The following is a 25,068-nucleotide window of genomic DNA, read 5'->3' as shown; positions in this document are numbered from 1 at the left end:
GGCAGAAAAGACACCCCCCACCCCCCACCCCGCCCCCCCTGGATGTTTTGAATCATAATACAGGGTCTATTCAGGACTCCTGAGACTGCAGACAGTCTGAAACACACGCGCTCACAGGCACACACTCACACACAGAAGTTACATTTCCCCTATACAGATCCATGACTAGGTCTAATTAATAAACCAAGCACAGGAAGAGAGTAAGAGAAATGTCAACAAAGGGCGACTATAACTATTATAATAAAATGAGAATATGGTCTCTTCAAGAATTCAAAAAATAATATTCAGACTTTGGTGGTTGATTGTAACTGAGACGGAGGAAGACAAAAGCATGGGCTAGGGGGGCTGTGGTGTCCCCAGGAGGAGCATGGAGACAGTGAGGTTTCTGGGTACTTAGAAAGGAGGCTATCTGCCCATAGGCAACAGAGTAAACCAAAAGTGGTCCCTGTTATTCTCCTTAGGGACCAATGTTACGAAGGCAGTCCCCCAGTCCAGGGGTGCATCCAAGGGGCTGGTTTGACTGGTTATTCTCTGCAAGCTCTGATGCCCGCTGCCCCGCACCCCCCACCTCGGGCTGCTCTGACAGGAGTCTACTCCACGCCTTCCAGGGAGATGCCCAGATTAATGACAGAAAAGGTGAGAAGGCACAGTGGTTTGAAGGCGGGTCACCACCAACTTAATGGAGGGAGAACAATTATACGTCTAAAGATCAGCTTCATTAATGGCTCTGGCGAGGAGGTGACTTCACACCTTCTCAGAAGGAGCAATTTGCAGGCTCCACGGTGACTCTGAACTTTCAGGGAGGAGGGGCAACCTCCTCAGCCCAGCTAAGATCAGATGGGGCAGCTTCAGACCCTTCCCTGGAGAAAGGACAGACCGGCAAAAGCTCCAACATGGATTCCAGGGGATCCTGGTGAGCCTCCCACACATGCCCAGGGAAGCAGGAGGGTCTGTACCCTGCCCCTCTGTACACTCAGGACCTCCTTCTTAGCCCTGGGATGTGGGGTAGGCTGCGCCTGGGGCAGCTCTTAGCCCAGCTCTGCACCAACTTTAGGATGTCGCTAACAGGGGATATAGAGGACAGAGATTAAAGGCTAGAACCCAACACATACAAATCTCTCCTACACCAACTGTGTGTCTGCCTCTGCAAATGTCACAAGGATGGGATCTGCTGTCTAATGTGTGGCACTTGCTTTGAAATACATAAGTTGAAATATAGGGACCTACCCTTTCAGTTAAGTAAGAATAATAGCAAATCCTATTATATATGAAATCTATGTGAATACATATCACACCCATGGTGTGTCATTCTGAATATTGTGATGTTCACCTGCGTCCCAGGAATTTGGATCTCAGCCATCTATGCAGATATATCATCAGTCCATTTGCAGCATCCAGAAAAGAGTCCTGATATCAGCTCCGGGCCCCCACAAGCTGGGCCTGTCTCCATTTCCGGGGCCTCACACATGGCTTGTTTTCTCGCCCTGTGTGTGGTCAGCAGACAGCATGAACTTGACAGCCCCGCCTTTATCCCAGCCCCTGCGGATCCTGGTGAGTCTGCGGCTGAGGCAGGGCAGGAGGAAGAGGGCCTTGGCCAGGATGACCACACAGGGCAGGAGCAGCGTGAGCGTGAACGTAGGCGGCAGGTAGAACTTGTAGTGGTTTTCTTCAAAGGCACGGGTCCAGCCGTAGGTGAGCGTGTGCAGCGTGGCCAGCATCAGGGCCACGAAGCCCAGCGTGGACTGTGGGTGGGAGGAAGGCAGAAATGAGAGGAGAGCTGTGGATGCCAGGGCTCTGCTGGTTCCAATCCTACCCCCGCTTCTTTCTCTTTAAATTTTTTTTACATTTTGTTTGGTGTGTGTGTGTGTGTGTGTGTGTGTGTGTGTGTGTGTGTGTGTGTGTAGGTCAGAGGCCAACCTGGGGAAGCTGGTTTTCTCCTTCTCCATATCAATCCCAGGAATGAACTCAGCTGGTCAGGCTTGGCAGCAGCAACTGCCTTAACCACTGAGCCGTCCTGCTGGCCCTGGTCCTCACCCCCTCCTCTCTTTCCTTCACTTCTTCTGGACCAGGCTTCTCCTCTTCCAGTCTAGCCTCAAACTCAGTATCTAACTGAGGGTTACCTTGACCTCCTGATCGCCCCGTCTCTACCTCACGAGTGCTCTGTGGAAGAGCGTCCAGGGGTTGATGCACGCAAAGTGAGCCATCCGCCACACGAGCCGCAACCCCAGGGCCCTCTGCGCTTCCCATGCATGGCACTATGACGACTTCCTCAACCGTCTGGAGCTCAGTGTCCCCGGCCAAAAACGGGGGCCACACTCTAGGCTAAAGGCATTTAAGGACTGACAAGCGACCGTGCTTTTCTGTCTTGTGTGTGTGTGTGTGTGTGTGTGTGTGTGTGTGTGTGTGTGTGTCTTTTCTTCCAACTATGGTGTTTGGACTTCTGATGGCTCCCAGGAAACTTTTAGATAGAATTATACTGATGGGGTTTTTAAGAAACATTCTACTCAGCTGGGCGGTGGTGGCGCACGCCTTTAACCCCAGCACTTAGGAGGCAGAGGCAAGTGGATCTCTGTGAGTTCAAGGCCAGCCTGGTAAACAAAGTGAGTTCCAGGACAGCCAGGGCTACAGAGAAACCCTGTCTTGAAAAACCAAATCAAACCAAAACAATCCAACCCCCCAAAAAAAAAACCATTCTACTGATTTGATGTATATTTTCATACGTATTAGAAATGAAACAAAGGTCTGCTGCAAATCCAAACTAGAATCTAACAGATGATAAATACCTGGCTGAGGGGAGGCTGAATTAAAAAGGGAATTCATTATAAATTGTCTTAAAGAGAAACATAGGTAGCTAAGAATGGTGTCCCACGCCCTTAATCCCATCACTGGAGAGGCAGAAGTAGGAAGATCTCTGTGAGTTCAAGGCTAGCCTGGTCTACATAGTGAGTTCTAGGACAGCCACAGCTACATAGTGAGACCCTGTCTCTCTCAGACACAGACAGACAGATAAACAAACACAAGGTAAAGAGTTTGCTAGTTTGCATATAGGACTCAGCACCAGTAATAAAGGCAGCTCCTGGGGCCTGTCGTCTGGTGACCTGGCACTGTATAGAAAGACTCACAGGACCACCAAGATGCCCTATGTTTGTGGGCTTCATCTTCTGCCCAGCACTAACTTAGAACCTTGTCAAGCACACCTCCCACTTGGAACAAGAGCTCTTAGGAGCATCACAGTCCTGGACGAAAACGGTCTGAGCATTCTTCCAGCGGGCTCCCACCCTTGCAGGTCATTTCCAGGCAAGAGCAGCCAATGAACACCGTATTCTTGCTTTCTCTTTCCTCCTCCTCCTCCTTTTTGTTTTTTGGTTTTTTTGTTTGTTTGTTTTTAGAGTTTCTCTATGTAGCCTTGGCTGTCCTGAAACTCACCCTGTAGCCCAGGCTGGCCTTGAACTCTGAGATCCACCTGCCTCTGCCTCCCAAATGCTGGGATTAAGGGTGTGCACCACCACCTCTCGGCCCAGGCCGCATTCTCATGGACCACAGATAGGAGATGCTGATCTCGCCATGCCTGATGGGCTTGACTGGCAGTGGTCATGAGCTCCAGTGAGAAGGAAGCAGGGGCTTACAACAGCAAGTCTGAGCAAGGTGTGAGTGGGGTGTAGTTAGTGGCTGTGTGGGGCAAGAGGGGAGGTCTGGACATGCTGTGACCACTAGGAGTCACTGAGAATTTAGGCTGGAGAGATACATGGTGGTCATCATCGAGCAAAAAGCACTATATATCTTCTCCAAAGAGCCATTACACTGGTTTGAATTGAAGCGGCTACACATTCATACGGCTGGTGCTCCACAGACATTGGTTTGGAGCTTTCTAGAAAAGCTGCAACTGGCCTCCTAGATTTCTTCCTAGCAAGGCTTGTCAGCATAGAGCTGAGGTCTTGGCTGAGAGATGCTGCCTTGTGTGAGCTCAGCTCAGGCTCCATTCTAAAAGGGACTGGGGTCTGGTGTGGCTGGGGTCTGGCTCAGTGGTAGTGCCTCTGCCTAGCCTAGCATGTGGAACCTAGCCTAGAATCCCGGGATCCATCCACAGCATAGCAAGACAAAAGCTGAACAAAGCTGAACGGATGGGGCTAATCATGCACTGAGCCCTACTCTTGCCCCTTGTATGAAACCGAGATGGTGAGTTCCAGCCAGAGCAAGAGCGTCATTCAGAAGGCATTGCTTGTGACGTTCCAGCTAAGCATAACAAACATTCTCCAATGTCTGCACACAGTATTCATGGGTAGCTGCATGGGTACATTTTTTTTCTTTTTCCATTTGGGGTGTGTGTGTGTGTGTGTGTGTGTGTGTGTGTGTGTGTGTGTGTGTGTGTCTGGCACACATGTGTGTGAATACAGATACGTGCATGCACGTGGAGCCTATGGTTGATGTTGGCAACCATCCTTGATCTCTCTTCCACCTTATTTATTGAGGCAGGGTCTCTCAATCAAACCCAGAGCTTGCTGATGAGCCTAATTTCACTAGCTAGCTTGCTTAGGGTTCCCATCTCCACCATTTGAGGTTGAAATTACAGCTAGGCCACTATACCTACCCAGCCTTTATGTAGGTTCTAGAAACCCAAACTCCAGTCCTTGAGTTGTGTGGCAAGCATTTTAACTAATAAGCCATCCTCCTAGCCCTGCTCCCACTCCGTTTTTAAAACCCAAATAAAATATCCAAATGCAACGAGACCCCCCATCTCTCTCCATCTGATGTTATTTCTAAGAATTGGTCAATCGGAGGCTGGCTTCAAACCTGAGCAGAACGTTAAAATCACCTGGGAAGCTTGGGGATGAAACATGAAGGAGGCATCAGCCCCGCCCTTGGAAATTCAAATTCAACTAGTTTGGGGTGGAGCTCAGTCATCTGTTGTTTTTCAGAGTTCAGCAGATGATACAAATGTGTCACCAGGACTAAGCCACTAATTTTGGAAACCCTCTCACCCACACCCTTCTAGCTGGAGGTTGAAGAACCCACGCAGGGCCCCAGTGCCCAGGCTGTTTTATTGGTGAGGGCCCAGCTCTGGCTGGTCTTCAGATAAAGAATCACCGTCCCCATGCATGGTCATAGGCTTTCCGAGAGGCAGCAGCAGTAAAACCCACCGAGGCGAGGCCTAGGACGGTGGCCTCTCGGAGTCCCCAGCATCATTTCAGGAGATAAGCCCTGTTCTGCCCGTGTTTGACCCCCGTGGGCTACTGTCCTCAGCACTCCGTCTGAAGACTGAGGGATGAGCATGCAGGCCCAGCATGGAGACCTCTGCAGGGTCCACCATCCACAGCCAGCACCTCATGGCCTCTCTTTCCTTTGTTTTTCTGAGTCCCATGATGCCCGTGGCAGGAATCCCGACTTTGGACTGGTTGTTTCTAGTCGGAGCTGACAGCCAGAAAGCCTTTAGGTTTTCCAATCTTGCTGGGGAAGCCTGGATGTTTTCAGAGAATTTGTTTTTTTCTTAAAAATTCTCTCTGTCCTTGGGAACAGTTTTTAGAAATCCTCACATAACCAAAGGAAATTAGAAGAAAAGGGGTTGTCATTAATAACCCCCCACGCCCAGACACACGCACCAAGCTGGGGCCATTTTTATCACACAGGAAGCTTGTTAGCCGTGCGTGGCTCCTGCTGGCACTTGGTTCCTACAGCCTGAAGGGGCTTTGGCCATCGCTCACCAAGTGTGGGTCAGGCAGGTCCTTGTCATTATTTCAGGCAGTGGCTGCATGGAGCAAGGTCAGAGGAAGCTGCTGTAACTCAGGCTCAGAACTGAACTTTCAGGTCCCCACCCAAGTTATCTACGCAGGGGCACTGCAGACTCCTGGACACTGAAATGTTGTGGAGTTTACCTGAATAGGGAGGGGTCAGTACCACTGATGCCAAATGAAAACACCCTAACCAACACCAACCCAAACTGAAAACTTTGAACCCCATTGTGGAGGGCTGGGTATCGATAGAGCTCAGGAGTGCACTGCTTGTCTACCATGTGTAAGTCACTGGGATCCATCCCCAGTACCTCATACATAGGGACTGGTGATCCACACATGTAATCTCAGCTTTTGGGAGGCAGAGGCAGGAGGATCAGAAATTCAGGGTCATCCTCGGCTAGATAGCTAGTGTGAGACTAGCCTGCGCTTCTTGGGATCCAGTCTCAAAAAGGAAACAAAGCCAAGGGAGTTGAGGGGGTCACTAAGCTGGCTGAATGCCTGCCTAGCATTTGCAAAGCCCCAGATTTCATCACGGTACCCCAGAAAGGGGTGTGACGGTACATGCATGTGACCCCAGCACTTGGGGGGTTGAGGCATCCAGTGTTTTCCTAGCTCAAGTTTGAGGCCAGCTTGGACTAAATGAGACCCTGCGCCCTTAATGAAACGAAACAATACGGAAATTACCTTGGAAACAAAAGGTTAAATGCAGGCATAGGAGCCTTTTAATGGGGTCAATACTCCAATGGCTCTCAGCTTAGCTAAACAGAGAGTTCCAGGCCCAAGGGTTGACCCAGGTTCTTTGGAACACCAATAGGTTTCTAGATCCAATGGCTCCTCACTGCTTATGAACTGAACAGCAGTCAAAGGAGCCAGAGCTTCCAACACCCCCCCCCCCAGCTGAACAGGGGCTGTCTCTGACTCTTATTGGCTTTCGGGACTCTACTCCTCCTCCTGGGTCGCCTTGCACAGCCTTTATACACGGGGAGGTGCTTAGTCTTCCTGCAACTTGACATGCCGTGTTTTTTTTTAAATGGATACTCACAGGAGACCTGCCCTGTCCTGGATGAAGATGGAAGAGGAGAGTTTGGGGGCGGGAGGGGAGGAATGGGGAGAGGGACTGGGAGGGGAGGATGGGGCAGAGGCTGTGGCTGGGATGTAAAATACATACATGAATTTAAAAGATAATTCCCCAGCTGTTACTGGGCACAGAAAGCCTGTGTTTCCCGTGTATCCCACTCACATTCTTGTTAGGGTCCTGGCTGCCACAGGTAGAGGTAGAGGTAGAGGTCCTGAGACAGAAGCTCCCAACATGGAGAAAAGTGTCTGGTGGAGCAGAGAGGCCAATGGGTACCTTGGAACCAACTCTGTGTTGCTGCCACTGGAGGGCAGCATGCACATTTAGGGGTCACCTGGACTTCCCGGCTGTCCCTGAGCCCTTTGCTGGCAGGGAGGGCTGACATCTGTATCTCTCCAGAAGTGCTCTGTGGCTGATGGTGGCTGACCGTAAGAACTGCATTATGCATTGGAAATGCCCGGGGACAGCCAGGTATAACAGAATCGAGAGGGAGAGGGAGACACAGTAGTAACTGGGAGCTAGTAAGGTGATTTATGCTGTAGTCCCTGCTAGGAGGATCTCTTGAGCCCAACAGTTTGAGGCCAATCTCTGTAACACAGTGAGACCTTGTCTCCAAAACCAAAAGGAAACATGGTTGGTGCTTATCAGAGAGAGTGAGGCTGTGACCAGACACCCCACATTTTCCTTTCACCTGTAATTTTTCACCGTGTCTCACAAAAATTTCCCTTACAGGACTAATTTCATTTTTCAGGAGTGTAAATTGAGGCTTGGGGGCGAGGGGTGGGGTGGGGGTGGGGTCTGCCCACACCCACAGAGCAGGTGGTGCGAGAACTGACTTCAGAGACCCTGGCAGACCCTCCTCTATCCTGGGGCTCTCGGGAGAGAGAACATGAGGTTTCTGAGGCTAGAGTGCAGGCATCAGACCCCCATAAATGAAACCCTGGTATTTCTACCCACTCGCTTCAATCTGTAAAACAAAGCATGACTTCAGGAGTCCCAGACAGCTTTTGCTAACAAAACCAAATCCATAGGCTTCCTCCAGCAGCCAGAACCCGAGCATGTAATCTACAGCTGCTTAAGGGAAGAACTTTCTGGAAAGGGAAGCGACCCACAGACTGTTTTAATTGTGGCCAAACCACATACCGGGGATACTTGAGGCGGGAAGTGAAAAATCCGAGATTTGGGTATGAGACAAGCAAGGATTAGCGGCAGATCAAGAAAATGCCTTCCCTCCCCACCCTCTTAGGCCAGCATGTGTCAGCCCTGAGCCCTCCTCCAGGGGCCTTCTGGGCGAAGCCCAGCCCTGGAGATTCACAGCTGTGCTTTAAAAATCAACCACAACTGTTTGGTTCTAAGGTATGCTAAGGGTCCCAGTCACAAAGAATTAATTTGGGTTACATAAGAGCAGTATTCTGTCACTGTCCCTCCGAGTCCTTGTTGAACAGAGAAGCTACAGATTTTGGTTGACAGTGGGGGTGGATATGGCTGTTCTCTGCCCTGATAACAATACAAGGAGCCAAGATGAGTCAGCTTTGTCCACCAGAGGGATGAGCTGATCTGCCAGCACTGATCCTCCTGTACTTTCTGAAGAACATCAGGTGGGCCCAGGGAATTGGAGACATCTCCCGCATGCGGGCTGTGTCCCTTACAATCTCTGCTCACCTTTATCCCAACTGTGTCCTAGGCCTACAGCAACGCCTGCTACCCAGTATATGCTCAGAGAGGCCACTGCCTTGAAAACTGCAAGGAGACACTTTCCCAGCAACACTGCTGCCCTGAGTGTGGGCAGCTGTTAGTTGAGAAACAGAATGGAGGTGGCCGTGTTCACAGATACTCGGTTATCAGAAGTGAGTGTGTGTGTGTGTGTGTGTGTGTGTGTGTGTGTGTGTGTGTGTGTGTGTGTAAACCACACTAGAACCTCTGATGTGCCAAGGTACACTGTGACTCTCTTACAGGAAGCAAATCCATAATTTATTTACTGGAGAACTGCTATCTGTCTGTCCATCTGTCTGTCTACCTATCACCATCAATTCACACATGCATTCATTCATCAATCTGCCCATCCACCTATACCAGCATGAATCCACTCATTATCTATCTATCTATCTATCTATCTATCTATCTATCTATCTATCTAATCTTACAGAGATTGAAGCAAGGGCCTTGCACATGCTTGGCAAGTACTCTATATAGGAGTGACACCCAGTTTTCATACTTTTTTCTCTGGATTTGTCCAAGAAATAGCACCATCTAGGAAACCCTATTTCACCCATCACAGGGCAGTCCTCACACTTAGTTCCCACCTGGCCCACAGTTGAGCTGAGGGTGTGTGTGTGTGGGTGTGTCGGTGGAGGTTGAGCTGAGGGTGTTGTGTGTCGGTGGAGGTTGAGCTGAGGGTGTGTGTGTGTCGGTGGAGGTTGAGCTGAGGGTCTGTGTGTGTCGGTGGAGGTTGAGCTGAGGGTGTGCGTGTGTTGGTAGAAGTTGAGCTGAGGGTGTGTGTTGGTGGAGGGAGTTTCTAAGCACACTCATAGCTCACTGCGTCCTCTGTACACCAGGATCCTGCAATGACTCTGTATGGAAACATCCTGTGTCCCCTGAGGAAGTTCAGGCCAGGGTTCCATACTTTGTCAGATGTGGTAGGCTTTTCAGGGTCAGGGGGATGAACTTGCCCTGGGCAAGCTGAAGCAGGATCGGGAGGCTGGGAGACCCTACAAGATGGGGAGTCCTCAGCACCTGACCCGGTATCCTGCTACAACCAGCTGAAATGGTTCCTAGAGCACAAAGGCAGGGTGGACCAGGGCCACGCTGCACTGGCTCTCCAGGGGAAATCTGCTTTACCTGCACGAAGCTGAACTCCTTCCAGTTGAGCGAGTTGGCAATGGACGGAAGTGAGGTGACAGCCAGCAGGGACAGCGCACCCAGGGCCAGCACGCCCAGGGACAGGTATATCTCCATGCGCCAGACTTCTTCCTCAACCCAGAGGCGGCTCTTGTTGGCTAGGACCTGGCAGAAGGACAAGCAGGACCACGATTAGCAAAAGCTGGCACCCCAGAGCATGTGGCACCCCAGAGCATGTGTGAATAAGCACCAGAGGACAAGAATGGGAAGGCCACAGTTATAGTCCTGCTCTACTGGACAGTGAACGTGTACCAGGCCCATTCTAAGTCCTCCCCAGGTACTTGAAAGCCATACTGGCTAGAGTTAAAAGCACTTGCTGCTCTTGCAGAGGACCCAAGTTTGGTTCCCAGCATCCACATCTGGCAGCTCATCACCACCTGTAACTCCCACTCCAGCGGCTCTGACACCCTCCTCCGGTCTCCAAAAGCACTTGCACTCATGTGCGCATATCCAAACATGGACATACAGACGCTATTAAAAATAAGTCTTTAAGCCGAGTGGTGGCGGCACAGGCTTTTAATCCCAGCACTTGGGAGGCAGAGGCAGTCAGATCTCTGTGAGTTCCAGGCCAACCTGAGCTACAGAGCGAGTTCTAGGACAGCCAGGACACAGAAAAACCCTGTCTTGAAAAACAACAACAATAATAATTTTTAAAAAGTCATTAAGCTCAAGATGACTCTTGAAGATAGATCCGCCCATTTTAGGGATCAAGGAAACAAGACAAAGATTGAGTTGGTTTCTCAAAGTCATGGCTCCCTTCCTGGCTGCTGGCCAACCTCAGCTTGAGGGTAAGAGATCAGGGAGTCCCAGGATATACAGACCCTCACTGGGCCTGGGGGTGCATGCCAGCACTTGGGAAGCAGAGTCAGGAAGATCATTGGTTCGAATCTAGCCTGGGCTACTCACTGAGACTCTGTCTTATATCTTACCCCCAGCCAATAAAAGAAGTATGTGTTGCCTAAGCTTGACTGCACCACATGGTTTCCCAGCCCCTACAGTGCAGGACAGTGGAAAGGTCACATTTCAGGATCGCATCCCCTCAGTCTATCGACCCACAGCTCTGCCAGCGGCCTCCCCTCTCAGCTGTCTCCCCTGGACCTTTTCAACCTGCTTCATTACTGGCTTGAACACGGGACACACAATGACACTCAACGCCCCCCCCCAACCCCAATCTCCACACTCAGAGCCCCCAGACCCCTTTCTTTCCATGTGTCCTTTTCTCTCTGAGGCATATAGCTCTGGCTCAACTGTTGCCAGGCAACAGACTGGCATCCTCTCACCAGTTAGTTCAGCAAGTACCAGAAAGTCCCTACTGTGTGCTGAGCCCTGGGCTGCAAAGAATGACAACATCTGTCGTCATGACGCTGGCGACTCCCACTGAGCTCCAAGGACAGGGAGACACAGACAGACAGACAGACAGACAGACAGACACACACACACACACACACACACACACATCAGGGATGCTCTGCAGCCCTGAGGTGGCCCCTCCTCACCCACTGGCGCTCCCTGACCCAGCACCTACGTGGGGAAGAACTGGAATCAAGGTCATTCCATTAGGACTGTCATCACTTCCCAGCTCAGCCCTGAATGCTAGTCCTTTAATCTGCCATCAGAAAAGCAAGAAAGCCTCCCCAAGGAAAGAAGGCGAAGCAGGCTGCTCTCTACCTCTCCTACAGGATGACTCAGAAGTGTGTGTGTGTGTGTGTGTGTGTGTGTGTGTGTGTGTGTGTGCGTGTGTGCGTGTGCGTCCCCGTGTGTGACTACTTCAGCAGGAAAAGAAAATAGTGTAAGCCTATTACTAGAATAAAATATTAAAAATGAATCCAGGGTCTAAGCAAAAATGGCCGCAAAGCTTATTAAAAGAAACTAAACAAGTCAAGAAAATATCATCTGTGGCCACTCTGCCTGCAGAGTAAAAAAGATGGCTTTTTGTTTGCTTGTTTGGTTTTTTTTGTGTTTGTTTTTATCACACAGGGTCTCATGTAACCCAAGCTGCCCTCCAACTCACGAGGTAGCCAAGGATGACCTTGAATTCTGATTCTCCTGCCTCCGCTTCCCGAGTAGGTGCCATAACCTCCAGCTTTGCCACACTGCCAGGTTGCGGGCGTCGCTTTGTGCGTACGGAGCAGGCGCTCTCCTGGCTGAGCTGCATCCTCAGTTTCCCACTCTGTATCATTTAGGGTCGGCTTCCTCATATTGGTGTCCGAAGGCCACAAAGGACGGGAGTTGGGAGACCTGCTTCTTTCCTGACCACCAGCCTCGTGGGACTCTGAGACATCGTCTCTGGACCTGTTTCTTTATCGGACAGATCCAAACAAGCTGGGATTTTGGCGGGTAATCCCGATGTGGTAAAACCAGCTGGATTAGCATTTGTTAGTGGGGAGAGACTGGCCTGACCCTGCGAGGAGCACAGGTCCCTGTTGGAGCAGCCCCCCAACAGGACTGACTCACGGCTGGTGGTGTTGGGGAAGCGAGTCATCTCCCTGTGCTCTGCTGCTCACTCACTACTCATCAGCTGGCTGAGCTCAGGTGGCTAAGATCACGAGTCCGTCCGGCTGCGCATGACTGCGGTGTGGTCAGTCAATAGTGGCTTGCAAAACCGGTGCTCCTCCCCACTCCCCGCCCCGCAGGGATGCGGCGGGAAGGTCAGGGAACGCGCCTGGGGGGTCTGGATCATTGCCACATTTGTGGTGTGGGTGCATGTGTGCTTTAGTTTGTGTGGAGGTCAGAGGTCAGCGCTGGGTGTCGTCATTCTTCAGGAGCTGTGCACCTTGTTTACTAAGATGATTTCTTACTGAATGTGGAACTTGGCAAGGGAGCTAGGCTGCTGGCCAGAGAGCCCCGGGGGATCTGCCTGTCTCCGCCTTCCCAGCCAGGGATGGTAGGCACATGCCATCACTCCCAGCATTTTACATGGCTCTGGGGCGGGGTGGAGGGGGGCGGTTGATCAAACTCAGATCCCCATGCTTGCAAGGCAAGAACTTTGTTGAGTGACTCCCCGGGCCCACAGTTAGCTAAGTTGTACCTCTTCTCTGGTGGTCCCACTGCTTGGTGGGGGAGCGCCTGTGGGTCAAATGTCGCCTCTGACCTTGGCTTCTGACTAATCAGAAATGTCTCTCCAGGAACAGCCCAGGCAAGTCCGAAAGTCACACCAACACCAGTGAGAGACAGTAAGGATGCTGTCGGCCAACATGGTCTTGAAGGCGTTGGCCTCCTAGGCTGCACTGTCTGAGGAGTCAAGGAAACCTCAGAGGGGTTCCCTGTGTCTCTGTTAATACTAGTGTGCTCCTGGTTCCCACAAGGCTCTGCAGCAGCCAGTGTGAGCAGTGGCCACAGGCAGGCACTGTGGCCTGAGGTGGCCAAGAGCTGGCAAGGGTGACTACTTCCTGCAGCTAAGACTTTAGAAAGTGGACACGACATTCCCCAACAGTGTCCAGGCCTGGGACCCAAAGATGCAGCTCGTCAGGGGCCCACCAGTCACCTGCCAGTCACACCCGGGTTGGATGGGCTCATCGTTGCCAGGCTTTGGCATGTTAGACCCCAGCCTTTCTCTGAGTGCTGCCCTAGGCATGCTCCATCAGCCTGGCTCTCCCCTTGAGAATTTGGCAAAACAGCTGAAGCCCCTTTAGGGGACAGACTCTGTGTCCCGTGGGAGTGAGATGATCCAGCTGTGCCAACTGGGCCATGAAGTTGGTGTGAAGGCATCACTGGATTAATGTAACATCAAGGAGGGTTTGGGCCAGGCAGAACATGTAGAGGATGGCATTAATTAGGAGGGAAGGGACATGGCTCAGTCAGTGCCACAAGGACCTGAGTGGGATCACTTGGACCTACATCAGAAAAGCTGGGCATGATGGGATATGCTTGTAACCCAGCACTGGGGAGGCAGAGACAAATGGATCCCTGAGGCTCACTGGCCAGACAGCATAACCTACTTAGCAAGTTCCAGGCAAGTGAGAGACCCTGTCTTACAAAAGAAAACAAACAAACAAACAAAAAGTCCCCCAAACAGTAAGAGCAAAAGCCAAGGTGGACAGAGCTTCAGGATTGACAGGCGAGGCTGTCTCTGCCTCCATGTGTACAGGCACACACATTTATGTGCCCCCACAGGCATGTGCACCTGCACACAGGTGAGCGTGCACATACACACAGAAAAAGGGAAGCAGTCGGGTCTGGGAAGGGGGTGGCGGTGGCTTCCTCTGTGCACTGGGAGAGGGTGGTCACTTGCCGACTCCTGCCCCTGCGTCACTGTTTGCCGGGCAGGACATGCGGCATGTCCCTTCAGCAGGACAGGCTCCCACACCAAGGGAGCTCATCTTTTGTAGAAGAAAATCTCAACCTGGACTTGCTGCCAAGTCTGTAATCTCAATTACCTTAGGAAGCTGAGGCCATAAGACCACAACTTCTGGGCTACAGGTAAGTGCAAGGATACCCTGGGCAACTTAGTGAGACCCCGTCTCAAAATAAACAAAAGAAAAAAAAAAAAGTTTGGGCTGTAACTCAGTGGTGGAGTACTTGTATGACTTATAGGGAGATCCTGGGTTTTATCCCTAGCACGGCAAAAAAGAACAGAAAAACAGTAGAGAATATCAAAACCATGACTTACGCTGCACTGGGATCCTGAGGTCAAAAGGGCTCGAGGCTTATAGTGATTGTTTTATTTGTATTGATTATTTATCCCGACTATTTTATTGCTTTGGTTTTGAGACAGGGTTTCATGTAGCTCAGGCTGGCCTCCACCTCCTGAGTGCTGCTCTTATAAGCATTCACAGCCCCCCACCCCCCACCCCTGCCACCCCCGTTTAGTTTATGTGGCGCTGAGACTCAAACCAGGGCTCCACACACGCTGTGCAAGCACTCTATGGGCTGAGTCACCCCACGCCCGGCCCACAGTCTGGCTTCTAATCAAAGTGGGGAGGGGCTCTGTTCTTCAGGCTTCCCTGCCACCCCACCCCACCCCAGCTGAGGCCAGGGACAAGACTATGCCTGTCTTACTCATTCCTGTGCCTGGTGACTGAATGAATGAATGACTCCAATTCTGATGTCATTTACTCAACTGCTAATTTTGTTTGTTTTTCGGGGGAGGGTAACACCGGCACCAGCACGGCTCTGGCTCTGGTATCTGGACCATAACACTGCTGTGTGTCTTCAGTCTAGTTACTTAACCTCTCAGTGCCTTCTTGTCTATAAAGCACCTGCCTTAAGGAATGAACGGGGGAGGGGAGCAGACGGATCCGCCATGGGTTTGCGCAGCTCTTCCAGCGTGCCTGGAACACAGTGAGCGAGCGCCTTTGGAAGAACCTGTGACTATTATTTTCTCCCTTCTCAGATCCAGCCAGGACCTCACTCCTCTGCCTGAGTCTGGTGCTTCCTCTCTGAGCAAAGCCTGAGCCCACAGAGGTGGTGCCAGGTGCCTGTGGGTGGGAAGATGGCGGCCATTGGCAGGAGCCTGAAGTGGGCAGGGCTGGAGGCCTGTGGTCCAGCAGCGGCATGTCCTCACCCCCTGTCCTCTGTGTGAGCATGTCAGGGCGGGGCTTGGCCTTAGGGGGTCCCTGCACCCTGAGCAGCTTCTGCAGCTGGAGTGAGGGTGGGTGAGATGAACCTCGTTAGCGCTGCCCTGAACCCTGCTGGGTGACTGGTGTCCTACATGGGCAGGATGCAGCCGCCAAGCTGGGGCCCGAGGCTGACACAGGAAAAGAAAAGCAGAGGCATGTTTACTCCTGAACTCGGGGCTAAGAGTAGAGGACCAAGCAGGAAAGCAGGCGAGACAGATGTGGACAAGCTGCTTCTGCATGCACCACTGCCTGCTGACGCCACTGTCCGACGGACTCCCTTGGCTCAGAGACACCCCCTCCACCCCCGCTGTCCAAGAACCCACTGGGCAAAGTGGTGCCATAAGGCTTTCTTAAACGAGTAAATAAGACCACGTCTCGTTTGAAAAAGGGAGCTGAGGCGGCATCTCAGTGGGTAAAGTGCTTGTCTTGCAAGTGTGAGGATCTGAGCTTGAATCCCAAAATCCACAAATAAGCTGGGCACAGGCTGGGGAGATGGTTCAGTGGGTAAAGTGCTTGCCATAAAAGCCTCAGCGAGGTCACGCGCACACACACACACATGCACACAATGCGCATACACTTTTAATTTCAGGGATGCAAAGATGAGAGGTGGAGACCGGTAGATTCTGGAGCTTGCTGGCCACCTAGTCCAGCCTAGGTAGTGACATTCTAGGCCAACAGGACACCATCTCAGATACGACACCTGAGGTTGTCCTCTGACCTACACACACAGAGAGCAAACAAACCAGCAAGCAAACAAAACCTCATAAATCAAAACCGGTTCCTTGCCCTTTCCCATCTCAGCAGGTGGCAGCTGTCTTCTGGGTGCTCGGACCCAACCCAGACCCACCTTTAAACCGTCTAGACACCACACCCATTCCCCTTCAGTAAGTAGCTCTGCGTGCTCGAGCTTAAAATACGCCCTCCGTATTCCCGGTATTCCCGGTATTCCCGCCACAGCCTCTCTTGTCCCACTCCATGCCATGCATGTGGGGGTCATGAACCACATTTACCTCCTCTGGGGTCTCCAGTGTCTGCTTTCACCCCTCTCGTCTGGAACCTGGCAGCCAGTGAGCTGGTCAAAGCATCGGGCAGATCCTTAGATCCTTGCTCCTCAGATCAAAACCCTCCCCCGGCTCTGTTTAACTCGGGGCTCTACGAGGAGGCATCTCCCAGCCTCCCAGGCCTCAGGGCTTCCTTGGCTCCAGCTCCCCAGCCTCCCAGTTGCTCCTAGGAGGACTGCTCTTGCCGCCCTGGGCCCCGAACACCTGTCACCTGTCTAGCTGGCCCCTGCTCCTACACCACCCAAGCAGCAAAGCCTCCTTTGCTGTCTTTCGAATGTGCCCGAGGCTGGCAGATGGCTCGGCTGGTAAAGTACTTGTCATAGGAGCGTGAGGACCCGATCCAGTCCCCTGGAATCCAAGTCTAATGAGCTGGGCGTGGCGCTGTGGTGTCTGTAATCCCAATGCTCAGGAGGTGGGAACAGGTGGACACCTGGGGTCCGCGGTTAGGAAGCCCAGCCTACTTGGTGAGTTCCAGGATGCGGAAAGACTGTTTTGAAAGACGAGGCTGGGTTGGGAGATGGCCCGGTGGGTCATTCACTTATTGTGCAAGCCCTAGATCTGACTTCAGGTCCCCAAAAACCGCATAATGTTGGATGCTGTAGTGCACGTCTACAGTCCCAGCACTCCTGTGGGGAGGAGGGATGCACAGACAGGAGACTCTCCAGAAACCTGAAGGACAGCTAGTCTAGGGTAAGCAGAGGCAAACGACAACAGACCCTGCCTCAAACAAGGTAGGAGGTGAGGACCAACATGGAGGCCTCTACAAGTGCTCCATGGCAGTTACGTACCCACACTTATAGGCAGCAACACACACACACACTCACACACTCACTCACTCACACACACACACACACACACACACACACACTCACACATACACACACTCTCACATACACACTCACTCACACACTCACACACTCACACACTCATACGTGCGCTGGCACTCTTTCCCTGCTATGTCCTCCTCCTCAGTGCTCAGAACTTCTAGGTACCTGCTCTCCCTCGGCCTTGCCTCGCTTAAGTATACGTGAGTGAGGACAACCCACAATGGTACCCAGATAGCTCCCAGGGGAGCTGGCGGGTCATACCTGCTTCACAGCCAGGTTGACCAAGTCGTAGCGGTGGGAGCGGCGCAGCGGCAGGCAGAAGCTGTAGAGAGCGTGCAGCACCGCGAAGAAGAAGCTGAGCAGCCCGATCTGCTTGCGATGCTGCATCCAGTGGTCCAGCCAGTCCGGGAAGCGCTGGTACTTGGTCCCCCTCTTCAGCTGGAGGGCGGCTGCCAGCACACCAGGCAGGTACACCAGGGACAGCAGCACGTAAGCCACGCAGGGTAGTGTGGTGTTGACCACAGACAAGGGCATCTTGTAGAACTTGTTCTCGTTCTTCTGCACGTACGGCTGCAGGACGTCCCGGATGAAGTTGTAGGCATAGAAGAACACAAAGAGCCCCAGGGCCAGAAGGGTGGGCACCTTCCAGGAAGGGAAGAGGCGCAGGGGTATGGCTTCCACCTCCCTGGCTGAGGCCAGGGATCCCATGTCCAGGGGTGTGAAACCCATGGCACGTGCCATCTCGGAGACAGTGTTCTTGGCTTCCAGCTGGTCACTGCAGATGAGGACCTGTAGGAAGAGAGAAGGGGACAGTTGGCTAGAGTCACAGGCATGGCTATGATGACTGCCAGGGTCAGGCTCCTCGGGGAGTTGAAGAAACCGAGGCACAGAGAGGCAGCCACCGGTTCCAGCGAGTGGCCAAATCGATGATACAACTAAGTGCAAGATGGCTCTGGTGCTCAAGCCAAGGATCTGGGGACAGGGGCCCTGTGGCCTCCCCCGGGGATCCACCACTGAAGAGACAAAGCTCTCCCTATGGATGTCACCTGCTGGCTCGGTGACATCACTGTCACAGTAGATGCTCAGTCAGGCAGCCCATGTCACCTCTGCAAGATCTACTTCTCAGTGACTGCCTCTTGCATGTGGCGGCTGAATGTGCAGCAGCAACCGCAGAAGCATCCTTCAGGGCAGAGGTGTTCTCTATGGTGCGATCCCTTGGTTCCCCAGAGACCTCCGTCCCCTGCCCTGCCTGCCCTGCTGTCTCAGGCTGTAGGTCCACCGTACCTCCCGAGCTCCAATGGAAGACACGCTGGTATCTTTGGGTCCCCAAGGACTGTGAGGACCGTGAGTGCCGTGAGCGCCCTTGTTGACACAACTGAGGTTCTATCTAGTCTGAGTAGTGATCTCGGCCTCCTGCACAGCCTGCAGGTCAGTACTAATATACCTCCGTCTTTCAGACGAACAGAATGAGGTCTGAGAGCCTCCGTTTTTACTCTGGTACCTTTGCAGATTGTCAAATCAGCCTGGGGTGCCCTTCCTGCTTCCTGAGCCTGAGTCTAAGGCCAGCTGATGGTGTTCTCCAGCAAGTCCTCATGCTCTGTGCCCTCCAAGCCCTCTGTCCTAGTCAGCTTGGACTGTCAACATGGCCATTAAGTCATCTGAGAGGAGACCCTCAACGAAGGGATTGCTCAGATCAGATGGACCCGCTGGGATGTCTATGGGGGAGTGTCTTAATTGTTAATTGATGCAGGAGGGCCCAGCCCACTGTGAGAGGCACCGTTCCTAGGCAGGGAGCCCTGAGCTGTATTAAGAAAGCTAGTTAATCATGAGCCTGGATGAGCCAGCGAGCAGCATTCCTCCATGGTTTTTTGGGTACTTCCTTGGCTGGGAGTGAGTTCCCAGCACAGAAGTGATGCTGCATGGACTCTCACAGAGGCCTGGGTGATGGACTGTGACCTGTAGGCTGGAATAAGCCCTCTGTCCCCCAAGGTGCTTTCAGACAGTGTTTTATCACAGCAAGAGCAGGACATGGGACCTGTCCACTGTACCTGTCCAGTCCCACGGCGCAGCCACATCTAGGCCACACAGTGGGGGATAGCCAGGTACTCTAGATTCTCTCAGAGCTGGGCCCTGGGGAGGTTTATTGGTGGACATTCTACGGTATGTTCAGAGTAGGGCTTTCTTTTGGTTGTGTGGTGTTGGTGAGGATGGATGTAGGTGGGTACATATGAGTTCATGTGTGTTTATATGTGTGTGTATGTGCATGCTGAGGACAGAGGTGAAGTCAGGTGTCTTATTCTATCCCTTTCCACTTCGGTTTTTGAAATAGAGTCTCTCACTGAACCTGAAGCTTGCCTTTTTGGCTAGACTGGTTGGCTACCAAGCGTTAGGGGTTCCCCTGTCTTTACCCTCTAGTGTTGGGATCACAACCACCACCCATCGTTTTTATGGGTATCTAAACTTAGGTTCTAATGGTTTACATAGCATGCATTTTACCCACTGCACCATCTCCCCAATACCCCAAAATATCTCCTTCTTGACTCCCAAGTCAACAGCCACCATCTTCTTACTCGGAGGAAACCCAGTTCCCATCTCAAGAAGAACATGGATCCCATGTCCATATAGGGTTCAAATTCCAATTCACCAGCACCGGGCTAACATCATTAACGTCTCCAAGCTTTGTCCTCCCGCTGTGTAAGACGAGATTGTTATATAGTGACGTGAAGGATGCTGACGGCCATTCCCTAGCACATACCTGTCTGTTCCCATCCCTTGGGCCAGCCTGTAGGGCCCATGCAGAGATGACGTTGAAGGCCTTGACCACAGTGCAGGCAGGGAAGAGCGAGGCCAGGTACTCGGCGTTAGACTGGCGGTGCTCCAGATGCTCCTTCTCCGTGGGGTTGCTGACGTCCACTAGGATCTTGCCGGCCAACTGCTCACCAAGGCAGCACAGGGAGGGATAGTGCTCCCGGAACATGGCCACAAAGATGACCTGAGGAGAGCTCACAGCCTCCTCTTGGAAAGTCACTTGGGCTGCCGAGGGGAAGAGGCCGGCCGTGCGTTTGGGGTTACGGCTCCCCACCACCACGCTGAAGCCAGAGCTCACCAGGCGCGTGGCCAGGGAGCGGGCAAAATCCCCACTGCCCAGGATGCCCACTTCGGGGGCCTTGCTGGGGACCTCGGCCAGGCTGCCATCACTGTCCACCAGGCGGCGACTGATCAGCGGCTTGTCCATCTCCCCCGACATGGCGGTGGCTGTAAGAGAATGCGGAGACCTGGTCACTAGAGGGCTCCCAGGGTGTCTGCCCCCCCCCACCTCCCACTCTGTGTCAAACATGACTGGTTAGGCCTTCTTCCAGCAGACGTCACTGGGTATTCCATTTGCAAATGCAGGGGACGAGCTGAGCAAGAGCAGCCACTACCCGGAAAATGCACAGGGAGTGTGGGGGGGGGCACTCCTCCCCACCGAGGATGGCTGGAAAGACAGAAAATAAAGGCTGGAAAGATGGCTCAGTAGGTAAAGACCTTGCCATGCAAGCATGAAGACCAGAGCTTGGATCCCCAGCACCCACATAAAGGCTGGGTGGGCCCGGAACTCAGAAAGCAGAGAGAGGGGAACCCTGGAGCATGCTGAATAGCTAGACTAGTCATACTGGTGAGCTTTGGGTTCACCGGGAGACCCTGTCTCATTGAGTAAGGCAGAGAACAACAGAGAATAGAGAGAGGCTAGCCTTTGGCTTCCGCAGGCATGTGTGTCCGCATGCACACATGCCACACACAGACACATGGGGAAAGAGCGAAGACAGGGAGACTGGAGAGAACATGGCAAAGGGAAAGGAATCGGGGTGAATGAAGCCTCCCAGCAGCTGAAAAGCAAGAATTCCAGCATGGTGAATGATGCCGTGACGTGGCAGTGATGGCTGCTGACACTGATTGCACTTGTTTCTACAGAGTAGAATGGTAAAATAACAATGGCCTGGGATGGGGAGATGGCTCGGAGGATAAGATGCTTGCCACACAAGCTTGACTTGGGATCTCCAGAATCCATGTACAAAACTCAGGGGTGGTAGCACATATGCCCTATGTACAGAATCAGGAAGATCCCTTGGGAACCACTGGCCTTCCAGTCTAGCTGAATTGGTCTCAGGTCCCAGTGAGAGACCCTGCCTCAAAAAAATAAGATGGAGAGAGACTGGAAAAGATACCTGACATTGATCTCTCGCCTGCACACACACATGCACACACGCACACGCGCCGCACGCGCGCGCGCGCGCACGCACACACACACACACACACACACACACACACCACACACACACACACACACACGCACACACACGCACAAATTAAAAAAAAAAAAAAGATAACAGTGCGTCCCTTACAAGGTTGCAGAAATAAGTTGGAAGGGCTGGGCACACCTACTCTCACAGGTGCTGTAAGTCCTGAGCAAGCACTGGCTGCAGGAGAAGTCCCTCTGCACCAACGCTAGGCACCCCTTAGGAGATGAGCCGGGGTGTCAGGGGCAAGTGCTCTACAGGTTGGCTATGGATACCCTCTGTCCAGCCACCTAGAACCTGGGGGCATCCCACCTGACCCCGCCAGGCTTCCAGACTAGGGTGTCCACATTTGCTAACCATTTGTGTGACCTCAGAAGCCTGGATGGACAGAAGTGTGTCTTCCATCTCGACTCTCAAATTGCTGAGGCAGGAGAACAGGGCAGAGAATAAGGTTGGGGAAGGCTTTGTCCAAAACCTTACAAAATTAGCACATAAAAATTGGCAGAAGAGCCGGGCAGTGGTGGCCCAAGCCTTTAATCCCAGCACTTGGGAGGCAGAGGCAGGCGGATCTCTGTGAGTTCAAGGTCAACCTGGGCTACAGAATGAGTTTCAGGACAGGCTGGCTCCAAAGCTACACAGAGAAACCCTGTCTCAAAAAACAAGACAACAACAACAAAAAAAAAAAAATTGGCAGAAGGAAAGCTTGAAAATCCAGTACCAAGCTGTTTTAAACCGACATACAGACCAATGGAATCAAACTGAAGACCCTGACATTAATCCACACACATATGAACAATATGAACACTTGATATTTGACAAAGAAGCCAAAACTATACAATGGAAAAAAGAAAGTATCGTCAACAAATGGTGCTGGCACAACTGGATGTCAATATGTAAAAGATTACAAATAGATCCATATCTGTCACCATGCACAAAACTCAAGTCCAAGTGGATCAAAGACCTGAACATAAATCCAGTTACACTTAATAGAAGAGAAAGTAGGAAGTACTCTTGAATGCATTGGCATAGGAGATCACTTCCTAAATATAACACCAACAGCACAGACACTGAGCACAACAATTAATAAATGGGACTTCTTGAAACTGAGAAGCTTTTGTAGGGCAAAAGACACAGTCAATAAGACCAAAAGACAACCTACAGAATGGGAAAAGACCTTCACCAACCCCACATCTAACAGAGGACTGATCTCCAATGTATATAAATAACTCAAGAGACTAGACATCAAAATACTAAACAGTCCAATTAAAAAATGGGCTAAAGAGCTAAACAGAGAATTCTCAAAAGAAGAATCACAAATGGTTGAAAGACATTTAAAGAAATGCTCAACATTCTTAATCATCAGAGAAATGCAAATCAAAACGACTCTAAGATACCACCTTACACCTGTCAGAATGGCTATGATCAAAAACACTAATGACAGTCTATGTTGGAGAGGATGTGGAGCAAAGGGAACACTCCTCCACTGTTGGTAGGAATGCAAACTTGTACAACCACTGTGGAAATCAGCATGGCGGTTTCTCAGAAAATTGGGAATTGATCTTCCTCAAGACCCAGCCATACCACTCTTGGGCATATACCCAAGGAATGTCAATCATATCACAAAGAAACATGCTCAACTATGTTCATAGCAGCACTATTTGTAATAGCAAAAACCTGGAAACAACCTAGATGCCCATCAACTGAAGAATGGATTAAGAAAATGTGGTACATATACACAATGGAGTACTACTCAGCAGAGAAAAACAACAGCATGAAATTTGCAGGCAAATGGATGGAACTAGAAAAAATCATCCTGAGTGAGGTAACCCAAACCCAGATGGACAAACATGGTATGTACTCACTCATAAGTGGATTCTAGATATAAAGCAAAGAACAATCAGACTGCAACCCACAGAACCAGGGAGGCTATATAGCAGGGGGGACCCTAGGATGACTGTGGCTTAGAATAAGTTTTGGTTTTACTCAAAAAAATAAATAAATAAGTTGTTAAAAATCCTTGGCCTTGGCAATTGAATCAGGCCACTAGCGCAGGTGTGTGTGTGTGTGTGTGTGTGTGTGTGTGTCTGTGTGTGTGTGTATGTGTGTGTACACATCAGAGGACAGCCTTCTATGTTGGTCCTCACTGTCTACCATGTTTGAGACAGGATCTGTTGTTTTTCCTGTGCACACACCAGGCTAGCTGGCCCACTTCCCATCTCCATATAGGAATGCTGGAGTTACAAATGCTCACTATCATAGCTTTATTTGTGGGTTCTGAGGATTCGAACTCAGATCCTCACACCTGAACTGCAAATGCTTTTTACCCACTGAAGCACCTCCCCAGCCCCTGTCCTCACAGTTCTTCATGGGTATGGCCACACCCAGCACAAGGCCTGCCACTGGTCTGACGGCCATGGGGAGGGACAGAGTAGCTGGCACATATCCCGGAGTTCTGAGAGGCCTAGAAGTCACTGCTGCCTGTGTGTGGGGTGGAGGTTAAGAGTTTGAGTCGTCTGGCCTGGCCTCTAGCTGTGCCTCGCCCCTGATGTGGGATCTATTTATAGACTGAGGGCACAGAGAGAAGGGATCCAATTGCAGCTGGTGAGCCTAGGTCTACAGCCTGCACACAGATCTACTCACCTCCCTGCCCAGCTACAGACAAAAGTGCACTGTGTTGGGGGTGACCCAGTGCCCTCTGGGTCTCTGCCAGGCTCCTTATCCTCTCTCACATTCCAGAAGAGCCAAAACATGGACTGCAATTTTGGCTCTGATGTTTAACCAACCTGCCAGCTACCCAAGAGCAGGCAGGAATGAGGACTGTCATGCTGACCACAGCCCTAGACTTTCCACATGGGTTGTGCCAGCCCTTCAGATTCTAAGTGGTCATGGGTGACCACCCGGAATCCCTTGGGTGCAGTTATCCTTACAAATTGCAATACACACTATAAGGAAGAGCTGGCAGATTCCCACCCAGAGCCCAGGATTACCTCAGAGAGCCAGGGGTGCCCATATGTTATCTTTGGGTGTGTGTCCACACTCTAAGGCTGCAGCCCAGGGCTTTGTACACACCATGGCTCGGAATTCATTCTACCACCAAGCTACATCCTCTGCCTACTTACGGGTTTGTTTCTTCTTTAACCTTTGTGTGTGTGCACGTGCATGTGTGTGTGGGGGGGGTGTTGTGGGGGGTGTGTGAAAAGGTGTGCACATCCCCAAGGTTCAAGTCAGGTCAGAGAACAACCTCGATGCTGGTCGGTCCTCACCTACCACCTTATTTGAGACGGGGTCATTTGGTGCTCACTACTGTGAGCAACAGGCTAGCGGGCTGCAAGCTCCGAGGATCGCCCATCTCTGCCGCTCAGCTTGTCATAGGAACACTGGCATTACATGCCAATGCATGTGGCTTGTATGTAAGTTCTGGGAATCTGATCTCAGGTCTTCATGCTTGCTCTACAAGCTCTCTACCCTCTGAAGCATCTCCTCAGCTTTTTTATTTACTTACTTACTATTTATTTATTTATCTATTTAATTTCATGAAAGGGTCTTATGTAGCATAGGCTATCCTCAAACTCATTATGTAGCTGAGGGTAACCTGATCCCCCTGCCTCTACCTCCTGAGTGCTGGGATTAGAGGTGTGCACAT

At 51.6% G+C, this 25,068-nt stretch overlaps 1 protein-coding gene across 4 annotated transcripts in view; it reads right to left on the bottom strand.

Moving 5' to 3' along the window:
- Positions 1–201: 201 nt before the first annotated feature.
- Positions 202–25,068, bottom strand: part of Steap3 (STEAP3 metalloreductase) — a 52,769-nt gene continuing 27,902 nt past the window's right edge. For all 4 annotated transcript variants that reach the window (XM_037211474.1, XM_028893935.2, XM_028893936.2 and 1 more), the window contains 4 exons: positions 19,904–20,403; positions 17,410–17,937; positions 9,643–9,807; positions 202–1,742 (listed from right to left, as the gene is read on the bottom strand). In XM_037211474.1, the coding sequence (XP_037067369.1) occupies positions 1,461–1,742; positions 9,643–9,807; positions 17,410–17,937; positions 19,904–20,403 (1,475 nt within the window). In that variant the 3' untranslated portion in view covers positions 202–1,460. The remainder of the gene's footprint in view (positions 1,743–9,642; positions 9,808–17,409; positions 17,938–19,903; positions 20,404–25,068) is intronic.

The sequence above is a fragment of the Peromyscus leucopus genome, chromosome 15 (genome assembly GCF_004664715.2).
Source record: "Peromyscus leucopus breed LL Stock chromosome 15, UCI_PerLeu_2.1, whole genome shotgun sequence".
Lineage (NCBI taxonomy): Eukaryota > Metazoa > Chordata > Mammalia > Rodentia > Cricetidae > Peromyscus > Peromyscus leucopus.
Note: the sequence above shows the minus strand (reverse complement) of the source record. Positions and strands in the feature narration are given on the sequence as shown.